This window comes from Callorhinus ursinus, unplaced genomic scaffold, assembly GCF_003265705.2.
Source record: "Callorhinus ursinus isolate GAN/ISIS: 27379988/994484 unplaced genomic scaffold, GSC_fseal_2.0 scaffold4, whole genome shotgun sequence".
Taxonomy (NCBI): Eukaryota; Metazoa; Chordata; class Mammalia; order Carnivora; family Otariidae; genus Callorhinus; species Callorhinus ursinus.
In genome coordinates, this window is record NW_027397066.1 from 86695144 (window position 1) to 86720344 (window position 25201).

General features: G+C 35.0%; 1 protein-coding gene across 2 annotated transcripts in view; it reads left to right on the top strand.

Moving 5' to 3' along the window:
* Positions 1 to 25201, top strand: part of GSTCD (glutathione S-transferase C-terminal domain containing) — a 132270-nt gene that overhangs the window by 742 nt on the left and 106327 nt on the right. For both annotated transcript variants that reach the window (XM_025873670.2, XM_025873668.2), the window contains exons 2-5: positions 8375 to 8812; positions 9425 to 9892; positions 20298 to 20549; positions 24890 to 24983. In XM_025873670.2, coding sequence (XP_025729455.2) covers positions 8396 to 8812; positions 9425 to 9892; positions 20298 to 20549; positions 24890 to 24983 — 1231 coding nt within the window. In that variant the 5' untranslated portion in view covers positions 8375 to 8395. The remainder of the gene's footprint in view (positions 1 to 8374; positions 8813 to 9424; positions 9893 to 20297; positions 20550 to 24889; positions 24984 to 25201) is intronic.

The following is a 25201-nucleotide window of genomic DNA, read 5'->3' on the forward strand; positions in this document are numbered from 1 at the left end:
GTAGAAAGTTTGAGTTAAACTTGCATGAACATTGCTTTGGCTTCAGAAGCATTTACTAACACCCACACTTCCCATCCCAACTCTACCTGGTTTGGGATTAGGTGGCTCGTTTTTTCCCCTTTATTCTTAAGCCCGAGGTCCCATTTCTTGTCATAAATTCTTGAATATCAAGGAAATGCCAGCATTTGATAATATATCTTGTGCTAAATTATTGATTTAATAGAGTAGTACTTTTTCTAAGTTTATCTATAGAAAAAGTATTAGAGAAAATGAAAAAGCTGGCAAGAACTAGTGATGTGGCAATTGTAAACATGGTCATTTAAATATTGTGGAAATAAATTTTGTTATAAATACAACTGAATGATTTGCTGTTTATGTAATAAATCAGACTTTAAGCTATGTGAGTTTTTTTTCCTTAACTCTGGTGGGGAGTATACATTACTAAGAGGATTGCCTTAGGGCATGCATACTCACTACGTGAAATTATGTTTGAGTTATACCTGAAGACATTATTTTACGAGGTCTAACTTTAAAAACAAGTCTGTAATGAGATCGGTGAGATTTGAGAATTATTTTTATCAGCTTTTCTTTTACTATTTTTTTACACTTCTATATGTTTGCCTGCTTTAAGCGAAGCTCAGACTTGAACTTCTGTAATATTGGGTCCATCAAGTTTAAAAACACCACCACCAACCTGTGTTTACTTTGTAGCTTTGGTATCACCTGTGATTTGAAATAAGAATACTGAGTATCCAGTTAGCCTTTCTAATAGCAACAATTAAGCAGACCTTGAAACTTAAAAATTCTGTAGGCCAGTCAACTAAAACACCTGTAGTATATACAATTCCTTAATATAAGTTGTTTATATCTTCAAATATTCAAAGTAGCCTACTGAATTCTGTTAGGATTAGTACTTAGAATACAAGGATTTAAACCATTTAGATCATAACAAGCATAGATATTGTTTGCTATGGGGATTCAGTAATTTTATTTCAGGCTTGCTGACACTTCTGACATGTTAGCATTTTATGCTGTGATCCCTATTAATTATGAGGTCAGGTTTAGCCGCAAGTATTATGATTCTGTGGCAGCAGATGATTTCCTGATTCACCATAGAGATGACACATTTCTCTTATGGCTAAAGTTGCAGTAAGCTTTTTCTCTCTTAAACAGTTTCTCCCCCCTTTTTGCACAGATAAGAAAACAGCTAATTTTAAATATTGAACTTTGTCCTTTAACACTTAACTATATGCATCCCCACATTACATAATAATAATGAGCACTGAAGCAGCTCAGCTTTTTTTCTTTCCTTATTTAACCTTTACTATCTAAGGTAATTAGCTGCTATCTAACTCTGTAGGGGCAAGCTTTTATATATATAAAATATAGATAGTAAGAAAATAGGGTGAGATTGCAACCAAATTGTGTTATTTTGTGAAATGTATAAAACACAATCTAAGTTCCAATATTCATAATATTGAACATTGGTTGTGGTAAGGAATTTAAATGGGTTTAAATTTTAATCTTTCAGAAAAATGTAATTTCATACCTGCAAACTGTTGAACTATTTATTTTGTACAATATAAGCGGGTATTTGCTTAGGGTATCACATATTCTGCCATTTTGTGACTTCCTGTCACAGTAACAAACCAGTTTTTTTCAGTACTTGCGGGGGCGGGGAGTCTTCAATTAGATATGAATCCCTTATCTTTCATGAGAAGTTTGGAAATATAAAGCATAATTTGTGGCTTGCCAGTCAAAATTCGTTTAATAGTGTTAATAGATAAGGAATTTTGAGATAAATTACAAATGAATAATAATAGCTAGTATTTATTTACAGGCTTACTAATGTGATAAGCATTGCTAGGTTCTCACAGCACACTATGGTAAATCTGATATTACTGTCCCCATTTTATAAATGAGGAAGCTAAGGTACAGAAAAGTTCTATATTGCTATTAAATAACAGCACCAGGATTTGAACACAGTCAGCTCCAGAGTCTAGGCTCTTATCCATTATTTTTCTTGGTGTATAAATATTCTACTTGCTAAGTAAGTATATAAAATCTAGTTAGGTTCCTAGTTCTCCTGACTCAATATCTGTATATACAAAAACTATACTTTCTTTACAAGTTTAGATGGATTCAAGTTATACTTTTTCCAATTCCAATCACAGAGGTCACCTTGTTTCTTCATTTCAATTTATACATAGTTGGCTCTTAAAATAGATTTATTCATCTGGAAGAATTGTGTAAAGAAGAATGAGGCTAATGTACCAAGACTTAAGTTCTCAATAGTATTGTCATTACAATGATTACTAATACTTGTTTATGTACATTCATTCATTTATTTCTTAAACTAAAATTTGAGTACTCTTAAGCATTGGAGATAAGAGGTTGGGTAGTAAGTGCTAAAAAGAAAGAAAGAAAAAAAAAACGGATAAAAGCCTAGGAGGTAATAGGAGTGCTTTTGCAATTCAGGTTGTCAGGGAAGGCTGCTCCTGAGTTACTATTCAGAGATCTCAGTGAAATGAAAGGGGGAGTAAGCTAGGCATAAGAACAGCAAGTACAAAAAAACTCTCAACTGGGAGGTTCCTGGCTTCTTCCAAGAACAGCAGGGAGAACTAGCTGGAGAGGAGTGAGCATGAGGGAGCAGAAGTAGGGGAGCAGTTCAGAAAAGGATAGCTAGGGTCATGGTAGCCATAGGCTATAATAGGAAATTTGGATTTTATTTTAACTGTTTTGGGGAGCCATTGGATGGTTGTGAGCCGGGGGTGTGAACTGACTTAAATATGTTTAAAGGATCACCCTGACTATTGGAGAATGGAGAAAAATTGTTAACAGATGTTTGTATTAGTCTCTATAAACTTAGTTTATATGACTTAGGTTAGGTTGATAGTAGTGGAGGTGCTAAGAAGTTGGATTTAGCATATATTTCAAAGGTAGAAATAGTAGCTTTTATGAGAGAAAAAGTTGAGTGAGACTTCAGAATTAAGGGCCTGACCATGTGGGTGAATGATGTTGTCATTTTATCCATAAGGGGACTACTAAGGGAGGGAGAACAGGTTTAGAAAAATGTCCAAGGGAAGATGTCAAGTAGCATTTGGGGTCTGAAGTTCAAGGGGAATGATGTGATTGAGATAAAAATAGGAGTCATAGATTATATTTATACCTGTGGTATTGGAGATCACCTAGAATAGTACTGTTATATTGTGAGTTGTGGCCCATTAATGGGTCATGAAATCAATTTAGTGAGTACTAGCCAGCTTATTTATTTGTTTGTTTATATATTTTAGAGAGATGGAGTGTGCTGGAGCATGAGTACAGGGGAGGGCCAGCCCCCCCCCCCACAGGGGGAGGGAGGAGGGGCAGAGGGAGAGAGAATCTCAAGCAGACTCCCTACTGAATGGGGATCCCGAGGCAGGGTTCGATCTCATGGATCTCATGACCCATGAGATCATGACCTGAGCCAAAATCAAGAATCAGACCCTTAACCACTGAGCCACCGAGGCGCCCCCTAACCAGCATTAAAAAAAGGGGGGGAGGGGGAGGAGGAACGGAAGGAAGAAAAGCACAGAATAAAAAATATCAGATATATCCCATGTAGTAGGATATTTCTTCATGATCCTTTGGTTTCAGTTTTATTCGTGATCCTTTTCGCTATAATGAATTGCATAATAAAAGTCTTACTGTGTTGCATGATGAAAAGGTTGAATACCAGTGATCAAAGGAGTGAGTGTAATTGAGAACGGGGCAAAGCACTGAGCCACAGATTGCTAAGAGGTTTGTGGAGGATCCAATAAAGGGAATCAGGAAGGAACTACCAAAAAGCTTCATTGTCAGATGATTGCTTTTAGAACAGAGGTTTTTATCAAGGATTACTGAGACAGCACAATTGCATAGAATAATGTAATTTCTGATGAGTTTCACTTTCGTGAAATTGTTGCTGCAATAAAATTGCAATATGCTTCACTTTCTGAAATTTTAAGTTTATAAAATAGTGCTATTTATATGAGAAAAATAGCTATTCCTAAATGTTTTCAGATAAGATTCCTTTATAGATTCAATTAATGCTTTTGTATTGATGGACAGTTCTCATCCATGTAATGGAATTAAAACGTACTTGTAAGGATTGTGAGGATTAGAAGTAATGTATAAAAGTTGTGTGTGTTTAGCACATAGTTGGTGGACAATAAAGTGTATGTGATATTATTAGAATTGTATTTTTTGTTCAGTCATTTAACATTTATTAAGCTCCTGTGAAATTCCAGGCACAGTGATAATTTCTTATTTGATAAACAATATTTTGTTGCATGGTACACTTTTTGGTCTTTATCTATTAGGTAATAGATAACTTAGCTATTTATCCATTATGTAATATTTGGTAGCCCTAGATCCAGACTTGAATTTTGAGCACAAAACTGTCAAAATTTTTTCAGCTTCTGAACAAGTATGCTTATTTTTTTCCTTTTTTAAGATTTATTTATTTTAGAACGAGTGAGAGTGCATGCATGTGAGTGGGAGAGGGGCAGAGAGAGATGGAGAGAAACTCAAGCAGATTCCTCACTGAGCTCGGAGCAGACACAAAGCTGGATTTCACAACCCTCAGATCGTGACCTGAACCGAAACCAAGTCAGTCGCTTAACCGAGGCCACCCAGGTGCCCCCAAGGATGCTTATTTTCAGTACATTTATTATGTTTTTTCTTTGTCTGTCTTTACATATCCATATGCATGAAGTAAAATACTAAAATGGTTTTAGATTTTAAAAACCCTGTGAAACTCATTTACCCTTTCATATGTGAAATATTTCAATTTATCAACACCAAGATATATTAATTAGAATGAGAATACAACAATAAAAGGTGTAAATGCCTAAAATGTTAAACCCATGACTACTTCAGTTGTGTTTAAAAATGTGTTTGAAGGGGCACCTGGGTGGCTTAGTTGGTTAAGCACCCAATTTTTTATCTCAGCTCAGATCTTGATCTCAGGCTCATGAGTTCAAGCCCAGTGTGGAACCTACTTTAAAAAATATGTATATCTTTGAAGATTCACAAGTAATGAAACCAGGTTTAAATATTTTCTTTTTATCTCTATATTCCCTCTGCAACATTTCCAAACAAACTGGCATGTCCAGGGAAGAGATGTATATTCCATCAGCTCTGTTCAGCTCCTATGTCTGTGGTTTTATCTGCTGCTTTCTCACTCTGTCTCAGGAGTAGTGGCAGTGTGGCACCTGTCACAGCTGAGCAGATGACACTACTGTGCATGGCAGGAATGTAATATGGAGTAACAGGAGCTGCCCCAGAAACCCTGGAGACCCAGAAGATGATTCTCCAGTACCTATCTTTGTAAAGCACATGACATAAAAATAATAATGTAAGGAACCTCTAGGTAGAAATGGAGAAGAAAAAAAAGAGAAGAGGGTTTTCTTTTGCCTATGATGTCTGCAGACTTAAAGCAAAAACTATGTTCTACTCTCTTGAAAAATTAAACACATGTACAAACCAAACACATACAATAAATTTGTACAGGTTTGCTAATACTTAATATTTATTTTAGAAATTACATTAGTATTTAATGGGAAGAAATTGCCCAGGGGGAGTCATTTTTTTAACTCCACGATTATTAAGTAACATTTTTAATCTTCCAGGAAAAAACAAAACAAAACAAAAAAACACCAACATCTATATTGGAAAAATAAATTATGTTAAGAATCAACAGTACTTTGCATTTTCTCTCCGGCATCTCATTAATTTTTAGATATCTCCATGGGCAGGTTATTGCTCTTCTATTTTGTTGACATTTAGCATTTATTAAGTGCTCACAGTGACAAAAGTTTATAGAATATGTAAAAGCCTATTGTCAAGGTTCTTATTTTTATATGCCTTGGAAAGTGGCAAATATACATGTACTCTAATTTCTGCATACCCTAAATCACAAGCTGTAAAATAGCACGACATTGTTTTAGTTTTGTTTGTTTTTTTTGAGAGAGTTAGCAGGACTAGTCTCATAATTACTATTTCCTAGACCGCTGGGCAAATGAGGAAATCTATCACGTTTTCTTTCAAATCTGCTTCTTGAAGCACATAGGGATCTTCTGTATCATATCCCACTATCAGCAGAGGGAGTTAAGAAGATCAGTAAATTATTAGCAATAGATTTACAGGAGGAAACTCTTCAAGGAAATTATTAATTTCCTAGAAAATGTGGTTTCTTTTGCCTGTGAGCTTTAATAAGCACCCTTTAATATTTTGTTTTAAAGTAAATCACGGGTGCAAAAAAAATTAAAAAAAAAAAAAGATAAGCTAGGGAGAAAATGGTTTCCATCGGTTAAAAAGTTGTTGCTTCTAAATCACATGAAATAATTTTCCTCTAGATAATCTTTTAAAGAAGTAACAAACCATGGTGCAGATCTGTTATGTTTTTAATAAAAGAAATATAAAACAGTAGTGATTACTTGCATTATCAAGAGGTTCATACTTTACTAACTATATCCTTTTGTTATACTGAATTATAAGCTCTTTAACAAAGAAGCTGAGGACCAAGACACTTAAAGATATTTGACTACCTTGCTTTTGATCCCCCTCAAAAAACCCTAAGGAATTTAGAATATAAAGGAAATTTAGTATGTTGACGGTTTCCTAAATTTCAGAGTACACTAATATTCCAAATACACTTAAAGAGTTGCAGGTGTACTTTTTAAAGTCTTTTAAAATAATTTTTCCTCTACTGTACAGTCTTCCTAGTACAGGTTTCCATGGTGAATGCTTTTAAAGAGTGCCATCTAGTGTTAACTTTGGAATTGTGATTTATGGATTAGAACCTGGGGAATTTTAGACCCAGGAAATGTAGAAATCAGTTATCATAGTTGACAAAATTATTAAGGAATATGACTTGAAAACACCCATCAGTAATTTGACCTCAAGATTGTGTATGTCTGCATCTTTAAAATAACCAGCGTGTGTATTCATGCATTCATTCAACAAATAATCCTTAATTATGTGTGTGTGTGTGTGTGTGTGTGTGTGTGTGTGTGTGTGTGTGTGTATCAGGCCATGTTTTAGGCAAGGCAGTAAATAAAACAAAATTCTATTCTCATAGAACATTATTTGTGTGTTACCAGTTTGAAGTGTGAAGAAAAACATAGAATAGTGTTTTCAGGGTGGGTAGAGGTGGAGTTTTCAATTTAAATACAGTAGCCAAGGATCATCTCAGCAAGAAGTTGATATTTAAATAAATACCTGAAAGAGGTGAGGGGCTGTTCCAGGCACTGGAAACAAGTGCAAAAGCCCTGAGGTGGGAATGTACCTAGTATTGTAAAGGAATAACAAACCGCTTTGGCTGGAGCAGTGAGTGGTGAGACCAAGGGGATCTTTAGGCCCTTGTAGGAGCTTTGCCTTTTCTCTGAATAGGATGGGAAGATATTTGTTTGAGTAGAGGAGTGACATGATCTTCTTACTCCGTTTTTGACAGAATCACTTTGGATACTATGTTGAGAAGAGACTAGAGTGGGAGGTAGGATGGAAAACAAGATAATTGCTGTAATTCAGAGATGGGTGATGGCGGCTTGGATCACAGTGGAAGCAATGAAGATGGTGTGAAATAAACATTTTAGATATATATTGAAGAGCCAAATAAGTTTTTAATGGATTGGTTATGGAGGTGTGAAAGAAAAGAGTAATTAAGAATGACTCAAGATTTTTGCCCTGAGCAGCTAGAAGGATGAGGCTCCATTAACTGAAATGGGGAGGATACATGAGGAGCAGGTTTGAGGTGTGGGGGTGAATGGACATGTTAACTTTGAGATATCTTGGTTATCAACATCTAAGTTATGGGGAACTTCAAATATTTTTCTGTTGTGATTTAGCATGCAATAGCTCATCATATCAAAATCCATTTACTTTAGGAGAGTCTGTTTCCCACGAGGGAATGAATATATCCCGCCCCCACCCCCCATGACTGTGTTGTAGAGTAAAAAGAGAAGTAGTAGTGAGGGAGGACAAACATTGCCAAAGCTTCTCCAGACAACTCCTAGTATTCTTGGTTATTTGCTTCTCATTTTATTCATCTCCTCTTCTTACCTGTAGTGAGACCCCAATGTACTTGATTTGGGAGGGTTCTATTGCTAAGCACCTGAGGTATGCTTATTTTAAAGGAGCTCGGTGAATATCCCCCCAAGACTAATTAATTGCACCAGGTGGAAATCTTTCTTTTGGAAGCCATTTATTCAGTCCAGGAACAAATTCTCATGGAATCGTATCTATCACAAATCCTTGCTGATTTCTAGAAAAAGTTTTTAAATAATCGTCTTTTATTTTAGCTTCTAAATTACTATATTCTAAGGCCTGTAACCACTTCAATTTTATGCTGCAGGTGACCCAATGAAAGAAGAAAATGAAAGGCATTAAGAAAAGTCTTACAGAAGAATACCTATACTTGGACTTTTCTCACCAAATAGAAGGATGCATCTTTCCTCTTCATACATCTGTAACTTTGTTTTTGTTGTCATACTGTGACTGCAAAATCTTTAAAGTTTGCTTAGTCCTCACTCGAGCAAGTACAGATATTTCATTAAAAAATGTAGTGCTCCAGGATGTTGAACTACAAATTATTTCAAGACAAGAGCTTCCACCAATAGTCCAGAATTGCTGTTTACCTGCAGTAGTGGAAAAACCAGACAATTTCTGTAGAGCAGGACTTGCTGTCGTACTGAGACACATAATCCAGAAATCATACGAAGCTGACCCTTCCAAGAAGGAAATTTTGGAACTTTTGGGTTTTAAGAAGACTTGCTTGAAAGCCTGTGCTGAAGTAAGTATGATGGCTCTTCTGTTACTTAAAAGCCATAAAGTGATAACACATTCACTTGAACATTTATTTTAACTTTCTGTGGGAGATGAATTAAATCCTGCTTGCTTAAGAAATCTCTAGTCAACAATGAAATAAAGTAGCCCCTCATGTATACCAATACTTGAGGTGCAGCATTGAAAAATAAGAATTCAAGATTTATTTTGTGAGGTTTGGGGACATTATTTTTAGAGAATGACTTCTTTTTTTTATCTTTTGTTTTAATTGAGAACTTTTAAAGGAAATTTTACACATGAATAGGAGCTTAAGTAGCAGTGCTTTGAAAGCCTGACTTTTTTAGGGATGCATGTCCTTCAAAGGCTTTGGGAAGGAAGGATTTATTCAGTAAGAGGATGCAGGAGGATGGCATGTATTCCAGGTATAGGATTGCTAACCTGTTTAGTGTTATCATTTTTAAAGCACTGTAATATGTCCCTTGATATAGCGTAAAAACCTAGTCCAGGGATGGCTCAGCTTCAATTGTCAAAACCAGTCTTATTTCCCAATAGAAAGTTTTCTTCAAGCTATGTGGAAAGTAAAGACTCCCTTCATTTCTTCTGTTATTTTGTTTTGCAGGTTAGTCAGTGGACCAGGCTATGCGAACTCACCATCCCTTTAGCTATTGAGAATTTTCTCAAAGAAGCTTCTGACCAGCACCCAGCTATCCCCGCGGAAATACTACAGTTAGAGAAAAAGCTTAGGGAGCCCGTTAGAGTGCATAATGATGACAAACTCCGTCGGCAGAAGCTGAAGCAACAGAAGGCTGCTGGGGTTGGGCCTTCCCTTGCTAAGGAAAAACCAAAGAGCAAGATGCATAGACAAGAAATGTCTGAAGAGTTGGACTCTTCATCCGAGAGCCTGGAACTGAAGGTGGCATTCTCAAAGCTCACAGTCTGTGAAGAACCAGCTACCACCAACAGGGAGCCTTCTCATATCAGAAAAGCAAAAGCCTCTGACCTTCCGCCTCTGGAGCATGTGTTTGCAGAGGGCTTGTACTTCACTTTGGCAGATATCGTGCTCTTGCCCTGTATCCATCATTTTTTGGTAAGGTTTATTAGGAATGGATATATTACTAGAAGTTTCAGTCTATGAAATTGCTTAGGTTTGCATCCCTATTCCACTTCTTACTATCATCATATTCCTAGGCGAGTAATTAATACCCATCTCCATTTTCTTTAAATTTTTTTATTGTTATGTTAATCACCATACATTACATCATTAGGTTTTGAGGTAGTGTTCCATGATTCATTGTTTGTGCATAACACCCAGTACTCCACGCAGGACGTGCCCTCTTTAATACCCCTCACCAGGCTAACCCATCCCCCCACCCCCTCCCCTCTAGAACCCTCAGTTTGTTTTTCAGAGTCCATTGTCTCTCATGGTTCATCTCCCCCTCCGATTTCCCCCCCTTCATTCTTCCCCTCCTGCTATCTTCTTTTTTTTTTTCTTAGCATATATTGCATTATTTGTTTCAGAGGTACAGATCTGTGATTCAACAGTCTTGCACAATTCACAGCGCTCACCATAGCACATACCCTCCCCAATGTCTATCACCCAGCCACCCCATCCCTCCCACCCCCAACCACCACTCCAGCAACCCTCAGTTTGTTTCCTGAGATTAAGAAGTCCTCATATCAGTGAGGTCATATGATACATGTCTTTCTCTGACTTATTTCACTCAGCATAACACCCTCCAGTTCCATCCACATTGTTGCAAATGGCAAGATCTCATTCCTTTTGATGGCTGCATAATATTCCATTGTGTATATATACCACATCTTCTTTATCCATTCATCTGTCGTTGGACATCTTGGCTCTTTCCACATTTTGGCTATTGTGGACATTGCTGCTATAAACATCGGGGTGCACATACCCTTTCGGATCCCTACATTTGTATCTTTGGGGTAAATACCCAGTAGTGCAATTGCTGGATCGTATGGTAGCTTTATTTTCAACTTTTTGAGGAACCTCCATACTGTCTTCCAGAGTGGTTGCACCAGCTTGCCTTCCCACCAACAGGGTAGGAGGTTCCCCTTTCTCTGCATCCCCGCCAACATCTGTCGTTTCCTGACTTGTTAATTTTAGCCATTCTGACGGGTGTGAGGTGGTATCTCATTGAGGTTTTAGATTTGGATTTCCCTGATGGCGAGCGATGTTGAGCATTTTTTCATGTGTCTGTTGGCCATTTGGATGTCTTCTTTGGAGAAATGTCTGTTCATGTCTTCTGCCCATTTCTTGATTGGATTATTTGTTCTTTGGGTGTTGAGTTTGATAAGTTCTTAATAGATTTTGGATACTAGCCCTTTATCTGATATGTCATTTGCAAATATCTTCTCCCATTCTGTCACTTGTCTTTTGGTTTTGTTGACTATTTCTTTTGCTGTGCAAAAGCTTTTTATCTTGATAAAATCCCAGTAGTTCATTTTTGCCCTTGCTTCCCTTGCCTTTGGTGATGTTTCTAGGAAGAAGTTGCTGCGGCTGAGGTCGAAGAGGTTGCTGCCTGTGTTCTCCTTTAGGATTTTGATGGACTCCTGTCTCACACTGAGGTCTTTCAACCATTTTGAGTCCATTTTTATGTGTGGTGTAAGGAAATGGTCCAGTTTCATTCTTCTTCATGTGGCTGTCCAATTTTCCCAACACCATTTGTTGAAGAGACTGTCTTTTTTCCATTGGACATTCTTTCCTGCTTTGTCAAAGATGAATTGACCATAGAGTTGAGGGTCCATTTCTGGGCTCTCTATTCTTTTCCATTGATCTATGTGTCTGTTTTTGTGCCAGTACCATACTGTCTTGATGATGACAGCTTTGTAATAGAGCTGGAAGTCCGGAATTGTGATGCCGCCAGCTTTGCTTTTCTTTTTCAGTATTCCTCTGGCTATTCTGGGTCTCTTCTGGTTCCATACAAATTTTAAGATTATTTGTTCCATTTCTTTGAAAAAAGTGGATGGTATTTTGATGGGGATTGCATTGAATGTGTAGATTGCTCTAGGTAGCAATTGACATCTTCACAATATTTGTTCTTCCAATCCATATTGACATCTTCACAATATTTGTTCTTCCAATCCATAAGCATGGAACGTTTTTCCATTTCTTTGTGTCTTCCTCAATTTCTTTCATGAGTATTTTATAGTTTTCTGAGTATAGATCCTTTGCCTCTTTGGTTAGATTTATTCCTATGTATCTTATGGTTTGGGGTGCAATTGTAAATGGGATCGACTCCTTAATTTCTCTCTCTTCTGTCTTGCTGTTGGTGTATAGGAACGCCACTGATTTCTGTGCATTGATTTTATATCCTGCCACTTTACTAAATTCCTATATGAGTTCTAGCAGTTTTGGGGTGGAGTCTTTTGGGTTTTCCACATAAAGTATCATCATCTGCAAAGAGTGAGAGTTTGACTTCTTTGCCGATTTGGATGCCTTTGATTTCTTTTTGTTGTCTGATTGCTATGGCTAGGACTTCTAATACTATGTTGAATAGCAGTGGTGATAGTGGACATTCCTGCCATGTTCCTGACCTTAGGCGGAAAGCTCTCAGTTTTTCCCCACTGAGAGTGATATTCGCTGATGGTTTTTCATAGATGGCTTTTATGATATTGAGGTATGTACCCTCTATCCCTATACTCTGAAGAGTTTTGATCAAGAAAGGATGCTGTACTTTGTCAAGTGCTTTTTCTGCATCTATGGAGAGGATCATATGATTCTTGTTCTTGCTTTTGTTAATGTATTGTTCACGTTGATTGATTTGCGGATGTTGAACCAACCTTGCAGCCCAGGGATAAATCCCACTTGGTTGTGGTCCTATCTCCATTTTCTTATCTGTAAAAGAGAGATCATAGTACCTATCTCATACGATCAGTGTGAAGAAGAAATGACAATCTGTGTGAAGTGTGTGGCATGTAGTAAGCTCTCAATAAATCTTAGTCATTATTACAACTTTTAATTTTGAGTCACTAAAATTTTGGCAATTGTTATTATTAATTTCAAATTGCTCTTGCAATTACCTTCAAATATTAGAGGTTCCAGTATTTAACACTAAAAAAGTCTTGCCAGCTATATTTTATAATTAAGTAGTTGCTTAAAATACTAATTATATTATGTTAGGCATTATTAAATCGGAAATATTTTATCATTGTGTCTGTGTATCTCTGTCCCTTATAAGATTACATTCAGTTGCTGGCTATGCTATTCAGTGTCGTGGGAGAATATAAATGGAAAGTTTTCTTCCTTGGTATGCGTGTGTGTGTGTATTCTTTTTCCTCTCTGTGGAGGAAAAAAGAACAAGGTAAAAATAATATTATCCTGAACATGGAAAACTGTAGCTCTCTGCAGCTTTCCAATTGGTTTTTAAGAGCTGCATTGTTCTTGCTTTGAAGCATTTCACCCTTTCTCCTAAAAAGGAATCAGATACAGATTTCATTCTCATATATCACCAACACTTCAGGTATCTCTACAGACAAATGAGAAATGATTTCTAATGAAAATCTATTTGGAGGCCAGTGCTTATAAGAAGTTAGGTGGTATTAATTAATTGGCATTTTCTTAACATTTCTAAAATAACTTCGGAATTAAAGGACGTGAAAAAGAGATTTGGGAATTGTTTAGATGTTGATTAGTATTTTAAATGTCATATGTATTCAGAGTATCCACGGAGCTGGGTGGGGAGAAAACATCAACTTTTTTTTTTCTAGTCAAATGATTTCTAAATTCTCTTACCCCTGACCTTCCCCTTTATTACCAACTTCAGTCATTAGAGCAGTTATTTGATACATATTATGAAATACTGTTGGTGTTCGTGGCTTCTTGGTCTTCTTGGATAACTGTGTTTGTTTTTAATTTTGTAAGAATTGAATCAAAGCGGCACATCCACTAATTGATTCATTTGAGAAACTTACTGAAAGCCTACTGTGTATATAGCAGTTACTGTTGTAGGCACTGGAAATAGAGTGATGAACAAAACAGATAAAGTCCCAACCCTCACGGAGTTAATACTCTAGTAGGGGAAGATAGAAATGAACAAGTAAACAAATAAATAATATATATTTAAATAGTAGCAAGTGGTACAAAAAAAGTAAAACTGATAGAGAAGATGAGTATCTGCTTTCAAATGCAACAAAACGAATATAAAATTGGATTTAACTGTATGAAGTTGATTCTCGATAATTATCCAAACATACATTTTCAGCTAGTTTGCCTTTGATTTTAGCTTAATTTAAATACTATTTACCTAATTAGGATCAATTGAGGCTGAAGTATTTTTAATTGAGAGGGATTTTTTTCCCCCTCTTCAATCAGGTAGGACATCTACTAACTGCTACTACATAAATTTACATAATACTACTGAAGAGCTGCGCTTAGTTTAAAATAGGGGAAAACATGTATACTCAGCCTTTATTATTACACATATTCTATGATTAAATTTTTCTCTTCTGACATTTATATGTAAACTAATTCTCACAATATTTTCGTTTGCATTTTTCTTGGATCTGGACATTTTCTTTCAGGAATTAATCTTTCTTTGCCAAAGAAAGATACTGTTGATATTGTTTGTTATGTTTATTTTGCTCCTTTAAGTCATCTTGGGTTATGAAGCAGTTGTTTGAGTTCAGGTAGTGGATATGATGCAGAGCATTTGTGCTTGCATTAATACACATTGAGGTGATGGAGGGTGGGTCCAAATGGTCAGACTCAGGATCAAGTTCATGATCAGAAATGAGAGTCAAGTTACTAGGTTTGGATCAGAAACAGAGCCAAACCTAAAGCAAGGATATTTGGCCATAGGAATAAGGCCAACAATATGAAAGAGCAGTCAGTTTTGCTAAGTCAAGGTTTGGAATACCAGAGGTCAAACTTAGAAGAGCTAGGGAAAAAACACAGTTCTGCTAAGCAGAAAAAAGCCAAAGATGCAAAACAGTAGAACGGCCAAGGTGCTGTGTCTGAACTTGCGCCATGCTTTTCTTCCTTTTCAGTGGATATTAATTTGCAAAGTTAACCCAATAGCCCAGCACTTCGTTATGGAAGGTGCCTGACAAAATCCTCTCTTCTGGAAATTTTAGGAATAAACTTTAAAAAGAATAGATTAAAATGCACACCTCTTATGATTTCCATTTTTTAAATCATTTGCTAGCATCTTCTAGTAGTTATAGCAAGCATATGGGAGAAATAGCAATGAATAGCTATACTCTGGCAAAATCCTGATGTTCTCTGATACCAGGAAATTGTATAGTTATTTTTAAGTTACTACTAGTTATTTTTAAGTTACTATTAGTATACTTTGATAGGACTATTTAAAAGATTATTCTACTCCCATAAGACAAAATTTGCCATTTTATAAAATATTTTTGTTATTTGAATACTTAGGATTTAACTTTTTAACATGTTAACTTCCAATGCTCTGAGTTGAGTTTTTAAAAAGTATGACACATTTATTGCTTGAGTAAAATTATTGTAGAAATTGATTTTTAAGCAAAAGTACCTATGTTAAATGTCTCTTTCACTTGTCCCTATTGTCATAAAATTAGGAATAAAATGGGAATCTGACTACTGGCTGGCATATTGCAAAAACTATGGATGCCACATATTTAGTGGTTAATTTGTATATTCCGTATCTCCTCCTCTGCATTAGGTCCTCAAGAGTTTTCAGTTTTAACCCACCAGTTCTAATCTATAAGTAAAAAATGCAGAATTGGGATTATACTTCCAATTAGATAGTTGACTGCTTACACTGCCCCCCTAAACATTTGTTAGTTATGACATATTTTCAAAAGAGTAAACATGACTAAGGAAGTGACATAAAGTAAGTACAAAACATTTTATATAATAAATGATTGGAAGGTGATGCAGAGGAGGAGATATGTTGGATAAATGTAACATCTTGCTTCTCTCCAGGCAAGTTTTGCTGGCCCTTATTACAATTAACTACAAAACCATTAGGGTTTCATTTTATGCTCTTGGTAGCAGCAGTTTTTTATCATTATTTAAGAATAATCTTATTTTCTTGTCTTTAAGAAACCGTGATATTTATAATGGTTTTGATCTTATCAGGCAGGTAACTTTTTTAAAAATCATTTCTTAGGAACAAATATAATTTTCATCTCATACATTTTTCTTAGCCATTTCCTTAAATATATCTTCTTGAGTGTAATGAATGTGGTTCAGTACCTCCTGAGCTTTCTGGATATTAGCAGAGCAGCCTGGCATGTTGATTAAATGGGATGACCTGCCATACAGTGTAAAACTCCTCGATTTCTCTTAAACGTGAATTATTGTTACTTAATCAGAACTTATTTTCCAATGGAAGGAAAGATGCCATATGCATTTAACAAGAATAAATCACTACCAAGGAGAGGAAAGGAAAGGTGAAGAAATTAGAACATTTCTTATTTGATTAATTTATCACAACTTAAACTCAGTGCCCTTAGCACATAAGCTATTTTCAGGCAATTAAGAATTTTGGCAAGGGGGAACCTGGGTGGCTCAGTCCATTAAGTGTGGAGACTGCTTAAGACTCTCTCTCTGTCTCAGAAAAAAGAAAAAAAAAAAGAATTTTGGTGAGAATTATAAACTGTTTGGTTCCCAGAGTACCATTTAGACAGTATATTTCAAACTCTTTTACTTTAACTCACAGTAAATAAGGCATTTTACAGGTGATTGAGCATACTTCTACAAATATATATCTTGTATACATTAAATATACTTGCAACCCACCTTACTACATGCTGTGTACTCTGATATTTTCCATTTTATGCCATTTTAAAAACTATGTTGATTTCACAACTTTTCCATAGGTCATAAACAACTGTTTGAAAAACATTAATTGAGGAGATTCTTCTTTGAAGCTTTTAATAAATAGTTTCTTGATCATTTGTTCACTCACCAGAATATTATTTGCAAGGCAGTGTTTTAAGTGCTTGCTGTATACAAAGAGTTAGACATAAACCTTGCTTTTACAAGCAATTACTAGTGCTTATTTAAAGTCCAGTTAAAATAGACTGAAATACACATGCATGTGAATTTTTCATAATTTTCTGTCCTTTCTGGCTTCTGCTTTGGTACTGATTATTGCTAGATATATTTGTCAAGATTTTCTTGATTTGACCTTTTTATTTATCTATTTGTTCATAATCACCAGTCATAATCTGTTGGTGACATTATTACTGTTTCTATGGAAACAACATTCAGTGCCTCAAAAAGAAGCAAGAGCATTCAAATTTTTAAAGAAATTGAAGTTTGGTGGTGATAGTACAGAGAAGGCATCTGGCCAAGAGAAAACAAGAAGATAATTTAAATCAGGAGTAATGGTTTCACATTTTCTAATTTGAATAAAAGCCTTACTTTAACTGCTGTTATAAAAAATTCTAACTGATGCTAGTTATCTTTTCACTTCTAAATATCTATAATTGTATCTTTTATCTTTTTACTATTTTACTTCAGTGAAATCTCCCCCTACCCCATCAAATCTTTTTTAAAAATATGGTTCTGAGGGTGTTTCTTACATTACTTTTAGGTTATACTGATTTGATTCTGTTTTACAGTTCATACATTCAGGGGAAGAAGGCTTCACTAAAGAAAAAAAGGAACTTTAGATCATTCTTAAGAGTACAGCGTCTCCATTTCTCTCATTCCCTCACTTCCTCAGTGAGTGTATAACTTCCATTGAGATTCCTCAAAATATACCAGTGACTGTAGACTTAATGGAGATATCAAATTCTAATCATTTAAAAATACCACATACACTTCAACTTATTTTAATTCTCTCCCCATTAACCACTTAAATTCATGTTCATAAATAAGTACGTATTAAGTATTTTAGGTTTTTGATTAAGCAGTGTCCATTTACTCTCTATGTTCAGTGTGTTGAGAACTTATAAAATATAATGAGGGTTGGGGACAGAGGAATGTGTTCTTGCCCATGAATTATAGATGAAGGGGTTTCTAGATTTGAAGGAAGTTGACTAAGGAAGAGTTTTTAGTGAGGCATACAAATATGCTACCAATGAAAGATGATAGAAACTGGAATATACGATATAAAATTTCCCCAAATGATTTTAAATTGTAGCATTTATAGACATTCCAAATGTTGCCATGTTATTTCTATTGATTATCTTAGAATAATTTTTTGTCCTTTTTCTGCTAAGTATTGGTCTTTTCCATTATATATATATTTTTTGGCTTATAGGATAGTCAGTATGTGCATACATTCTTAGTTTGTGTGTATATAATATTTATTATTATCCTTCAAGTAATTCACAAATACCTTTTGGGCCTCTTATTATTGCTAAGACATTTGTCCTTTGTCAGTCCTTTTTAAATAGTATGTTTTGATTTTAAAAATATCTTTAAAAAATAGACAATTGTTTAGAGTAATTCCAGGTTTATAGTAAAATTGAGCAGAAAGTACAGAAAGTTCCCAGATACCCTCTGTCCCTGCACACACAGTCTCCTCTACCATCAACATCCTGCACCAGACTGGTGCATTTATTACAACTGATGAACCTACATTAACAAATTACTACAACCCAAACCATATTTTATATTAGGGTTAACCCTTTGGGTTGTACATTTTGAGTTTTGACAAATGTATGATATGCATCCATCATTATTGTATCATACAGAATAGTTTTACTTCCCTAAAAATCCGTGCTCCACCTATTCATCCCTCTGTCCTAACCCCTGACAACCATTGATCCTTTTCTTGTCTTCATAGTTTTACCTTTTCCCGAATGTCATATATTTGGAATTACACAGTATATAGCCCCTCAGATTGGCTTCTTTCACTTAGTATGCTTTTAATGTTCCTCTGTGTCTTTTCATGGCTTGATGAGTTCATTTCTTTTTAGTGCTGGATAATATTTTATTGTTTGGATGCTATTTGTCCATTCACCTATTGAAGAACATCTTGGTTGCTTCCAAGTTTGGACAATTATGAATAAAAGTGTTATAAACATCCATGTGCAGGTTTTTACATGGACATAAGTTTTCAACTCATTTGGAGTGCAATTGCCGGATCATACTGTGAGAATTGTTTAGCTTTGTAAGTAATCGCCAAACTGTCTTTCAAAGTGGGTATCCCATTCTGCATTCCCACCAGCAATGAATGGGAGTTCCTGTTGCTCCACATCCTTACCAGCTTTTGCTGTTGTCAGGGTTTTGCCTTTTCACCCTTCTAATAGGTGTGTAGTGGTGTCTCCTTCTTTTAACTTGCAATTCTCTAATGATATACGGTGATGAATGTTTTTTCATATATTTATTTGCCATCTATGTAACTTCTTTGTCATATATATGACTGCCAACTATGTAATTCTGAGGTGTCCAGATCTTTTGCCCATCTTTTTAATTGGTTGTTTTCTTGTTGTTGAGTTGCCCCAATTTATATATTGTGAAATGAATACTAAAAATATAGAAAACTTGACTAAAGAAGATACTTGAATGGCAAATAAGTACATGATGCTTAACATCATTAACCACAGGGAAATGCAAATTTGAAATCACAATGAGATACTACCACACATCCACTAGAATAGTTCAAGTAAAAAAGACTGACAATACCAGTCATTGGCAAGATTTGGAGAAATTGGGGGCACCTGGGTTGCTCAGTTGGTTGGGCGACTGCCTTCGGCTCAGGTCATGATCCTGGAGTCCCGGGATCGAGTCCCGCATCGGGCTCCCTGCTCAGCAGGGAGTCTGCTTCTCCCTCTGACCCTCTTCCCTCTCGTGCTCTCTGTCTCTCATTCTCTTTCTCTCAAATAAATAAATAAAATCTTTAAAAAAAAAAGATTTGGAGAAATTGGGACATTTTCTAGTGGGGATATAAAATGGTACAGCCATCAGGGAGAGGAGTTAGGCAGTTTCTTTAAAACTTAAGCCTACAGTTTCCATACAACCTAGCAACTTGGCTCCTAGTATCTACTCCTAAGAAATGAAAAACATTCAAACAAACACTGGTGCATGAGTTCTTATAGCAACGTTATTCATAATTATCAAAAACTGGAAACAATGCAAATGTCTGTCAACTAGCAAATGGATAAACAAAATATATTATGCCTCACAATGATTACTACTTACAATGAAAAGAAACAAACTACTGATAAATGCAACTACATGATGAACCTCAGAAACTTAATGCTAAGTTAAAAAGACACATTTTATGATTCCACTTATCTGAAATACAAGAAAAGGCAAATTATAAATATGGAAAGCAGATCAGTGGCTGCTTGCAATGAACTGGGGAAGCAGCGATTGACTGTAGGTGATCACAACAGAAACTTTTGGTATGATATAAGTGTTCTAATACTGGATTGTGGTGGTAGTTACACAATTGTATAAATTTGCTCAAACTCATTGTTTGAACTGTACACTTAAAATGTGTGAATTTTATGATATGTAAAGGTACCTCGACAGCTATTATAAACAAAAAATGTGTAGTAGTATGTTTTGTTCTCTGCATGCCTAGGTAATTATCTGCAAGAAACTTTCTGAAAAGCTGATGGAATTTCCACTGCTGGCTGCTTGGTACCAGAGGATTCAGGAAGTGCCAAGAGTAAAAACAGCAGCTTCTCAGTGTGGGATCCAGTTTCTCCATTTACCAGAGTTGCTGACCACCTCAAATGAACAAGATTCAAACTTAAGTGAGATTCCAGGTGTAGAGGAGCAAAATGATGCTTCATTTATAGGAGGACCAAGACCCACTATGACCAAGTTAATGGTACTTAAAATGTTTTTCTTAAAATTTTCTTTGAAAAATTCCACGTGATAATGTTGCTGAGCATTCTACCCCAACTTGCAATCATTTATTCACATTACTTTTGTTTTAAATTTTATTTGTAACTATTTTATATCACCCTTACCCAGTTAATATTTCTATGTCTTTTGCATATAAATGAGATATAGTAAATTGAAGATTTTTATTAGTATGTGTCTTTGGAGCCAAGTAAGTCAGAATATGTATTTTTTAAAAAGTATTTTTCTCAAAACTTTTTTTTTTTAATATTCAAGACATTGGCCAAGGTCATATCACATCTGGTCAAATGTATTGTTTTAACCTGACATTTTTCTGTTGCAAGGTTTTGCTCTCAGTTTTTAAATTTTGAGATGATTTGAAGTTAAAGAATATGAAAATGAATATCTCAATTTACTTTCCAAGGTTTTGTCTAAATTTAAGATGTTTTAGTTCTTTGAATTTTGTTTTTACTTTTTCATTTTAATGCCTTTTTATAAAACAGATATTTCTTTTTTTCTCTTTGCAGCAAAATTTGTTTCTAATAGTACTTATTGTAGAAATTTTCCCAATAGGCTTTATTTTCTCTATCATTCTAAACAATTTACAAAAATGTTTTGCTTTTAACTTCAACTATTTGAAGATTTATTTGAATAGAGGAAAAATCAGGAAGTAATTTGAGCTATTCATCTGAGTCGTACTGGAAAGATATTCATTATATTTCCCCACTTGGGTTAGGAAGCATTTGAGTTTTTTGGTTAACAGAAAGTTTGCTGAATTAGAAAAGCACAAGATTTTAGAAGTGACATCAGCCCCTTATCTCATCAGTTAGGCTTTGTTAACCTAGTGATGAAACAATGAAATAGGATTTTATAGTTGATTTTAGAAGGTATCAAGGCATGTCCAAAGTTTGATGTGTCTTGATCAGATGACTATACTGTGCAGGGATCTCAGTTTTACCTCTTGAGTTTTTTAAAATAAATAATCATCAATAATTTGCTTTGCATTAAAATACTAATTTTCAAAATTTCAACAAACCAAAAATCTGCTTTTAATTCGTACTTACACAGTCTTAAAGAAAATTGGTAATTCAGATTTTTCTACCTATGTTTTTCTAGCAATAAAATGACATTAGGAAAAACATTTGTATTTTTTCCTATTCTGTATTTCCTATTCCTGTATTCTGTATTTTATGCATATTAAAAATATCTATAAACAATGAGAAATAAATAACAAATTTAAATTCAGGAAAAGTTAACAAATAATTGTAAAAAATAAGCTGTCTTATAATAACATAAAAAATAAAAAGGAAAAAAAATAAAAAGGAATCCTGAATTTTTAATTTATAGGGGGTGTGTTAGTTCAGGTCCCCCAAGCAGACAAAGATGGGTTAGATGTGCAAGAGTTCTACTGAGGGAAATCTGTGAGGTAAAGTGGGGAGGGAGATGGAGGAGGCTGGGAGAGCCTTCAGTCTATGATGCAGGTTTGACCCTTGTGCATGAGACAGGGAAGGAAGGACAATTGGGTTAGAAAAGCTTTAGACTTCACTGCAGGTCTAAGAAAGTTTTGGCAAGCCAGTGGGGAATCCTTGAACCCAAATCATCTGTCAGAGAGTTCCATGTTTCTCAGGAATAGGCCTGCCATGTTATCTCAGCCACTCTCAGGCATTGGCTTGGGAGCAGCCCATGGTAAGACTAGTAGGGACCAGGTGACTGGGATTCTAGTCCCAGAGTTGAGGCTAAGCTAACATTGTGACCTTTAGTATGTTGTTTAACCAAAGGATCTTAACTTCTCCATTTATAAATTAGGAGAGTATAGTAGATATTCTGTAGGATTCTTTTCTGATTTCAAAACTTATGGTTATATAAAAAAATGACTGGGACATTACATCGACAAAAAAAAAAGGCTCAAATCTGAAAATAAGTTAAAATTTCTATTTCATTTAATTCTAACTTGAAAGTATATATTAGATACAATAAATGTTCCTTTTTAGCAGGACATTGTTTTTGCTACTTACTAGTGAATTATTGACATATGTTTTGAAAACTAGTAAATATTATATCAAAATAATAAATTATGTGAATGTATGACAGTAACTATTAATTTTTGTGTAGTCACAGTATTTTGTGCCAATTAGTTAAGGACAAATGAAATTGGTGCCAAGTGGAAGTATAAAATAGTAAAGTATTTCTTACAAACACTCACATCTCACTTTTTTTTCCCCTTTTGTTTTCTTTGGCATATTCTTGCCTCCAAAATTTCCCTTATTCTCCAAAGGTTTTAAATTTATTTATTTAGTCAGTTAGTCCAAAAAATGTATATGTTTAGTCATTGTTTTGAATGTGGGATATATGAAGAACAAATTGGACTGCCTTCATGAGCCTTATATTCTCGTGGGGGAGGTAAATAAAAAACACAAATGTGTTAACACAATAGGTAATGATAAGTGCCACAAAAAAGTAATGTGGGATAAGGGGGTGGAGGTTATGTGAGTTGGAATCCTTTTTAGATAGAGCGGTCAGGGAGGCTTATCTGACCAGGTGAAGACATTGAGCAAATGACCTGAATGAACTGAAGATTTGGAGGAAGTGTTCTAGGCAGAGGGTCCAGCGAGTGAATAGACCCTGAGCAAGTCTATAGGGGCAGAAGGTAGATTAGTAGTTACCTAAGGCAAGGAGCTGAGGGGGGGAAATAGAGAGTATTTACTAATGGATATGGGACTTCTTTTTGAGATGATGAAAATATTCTCAAATTAGTGTTGATTATGGTGCAACTGTGAATATTATAAAAAACATTGAATTGTATGCTTTAAACGTAATGGTGTGTGAGTGACATCTCATATAGTATTTTTGAAGAGACCCTAAGGTGGGATTAAATTTGGTGAAATGAGGGAGAGCAAGTTTAGTATGGCTGGTCTAGAATAAGGGGGAAGATGTTTATTTTTCTGGAAGTGCTGGAAGTTTCTGGAGTAAGTGCTCTAGACCTCTAGACATGAAGATGTCTCTACCTCAACAAAGAATCTTCATAGTATTTCCTTTGGAACCAGAATTCAGCTAGTTTTCATAATTTAAAGCTAGTTTTCATAATTTCATAATTCATAAAACTAGCTGAACCAGAATTCAGCTAGTTTTCATAATTTCATAATTTCATGAACTAATTGATTCAAATTAGTGATAGATTCTCAGAGATTTTTCTTTTGAATATGATATTTCTAAAGATAAAACCCTGGACCCTGGATATCTATCCTGTGGACTATGTACTCAGAAAGTGATTGCAAGGGGTCTGAAAATCCATATTTATGCCACACAACTGTCTGCAGATCAAATAAATAAATGTGTAACTTTTGACATGGGGAAGGAGCTTGAGAATTTTTTTATGTATTGAAAAGTGGTCCTCAGTTTTGAAAATGTTGGGAACCATTTGGTTACAACAGAGGAATCCTTTTTTAGAGGCATTACAAGCCTTTGTGGTATGGATGATGTTTTGGGGGTGTTATGTTGAAGTGGGGCTTTTTGTCCTGTAAATATAACTCGTAGGCTGTGTAGCTATTTTCATATATGTAAAGACAGATTTTGATGGATATGCAGAATCAGTTTTTCTTTTTTTATCCCTGTGTGGAATGTTTTTGATAAAATTTTTATCTTCAGGTGACTTTTCTTTTTGACATCCAATTGATTTCTAAGTATAAGAATATTTATTTCTATGTAGTTTTAGGCAATAATTTAAAAATAGCATTTTTTTGTTATCTCGGTATAAAAAAAGGAAAGTAACTGTTCTATCAAAAAACACATTGTATTTCTTATGTAACTAAATATTTTGAGGAACATCTAATGATCATTACTATTTATGCTCCTTCTTGACACTATAGAAAAGAAAATTTGCCATATAATACCTAGATATCTTTTTTTTGTTGTTTGATTTTTTCCCTGAAGGGAGCACTCTTTCAAATACATCAACTACATGACTAGCCCAAGGCCACATAGCAAGTTGGTCTCTGGGGACAATCTTCTCATCTGTGGAAGGGCACTTCTGTGAGATAAATTCACTGACTCCAAAACCTGTATGAGTTTATGACTGAAAATGGATTCCTCAAATTAAAGATTGTGTGGTCCCATCCAAACACTTACTTCATTCTGTTTTACAGGTTGTGAGTGATTTCAGCTTTTAAACAATTACCTAACAATTGTCCTAATGAGAATAAATTTGCATTGGTACCAAAAAAAAAAAAAAAAAAGAAAACAAAAGAGAAATTTGGCCTTCTAAACCATAACAGGATTTTATTAATTCATTAATTTGGAAAGAGTCTATTTCCTATTTCCTATTTCTAGGAAAAAGGCATTGAAGTGATGTTTTCTCCCCACCCTTGCCCTACTTGGACTCTTGATTGGAATAGTCTTCCTGCAGCAGTGAGCCCAAAGGAAGGTGAGTTGTTTTTTTTTTTCCTTTTTTTTCCTCCTTTAAGTTTTAATCATAATCTAGATACCCTCTTCAGATCCATCTTTCAATTCTCTAATTCTCTCTTTGGCTTTATCTAATATTTTGATTGTACTATCCATTGAGTTTTCTTTCCCCTCCCCAATTATTTCTTTTTTTAAAAGTTTTTATTTTAATTCCAGCTGGTTATACAGTGTTATATTACA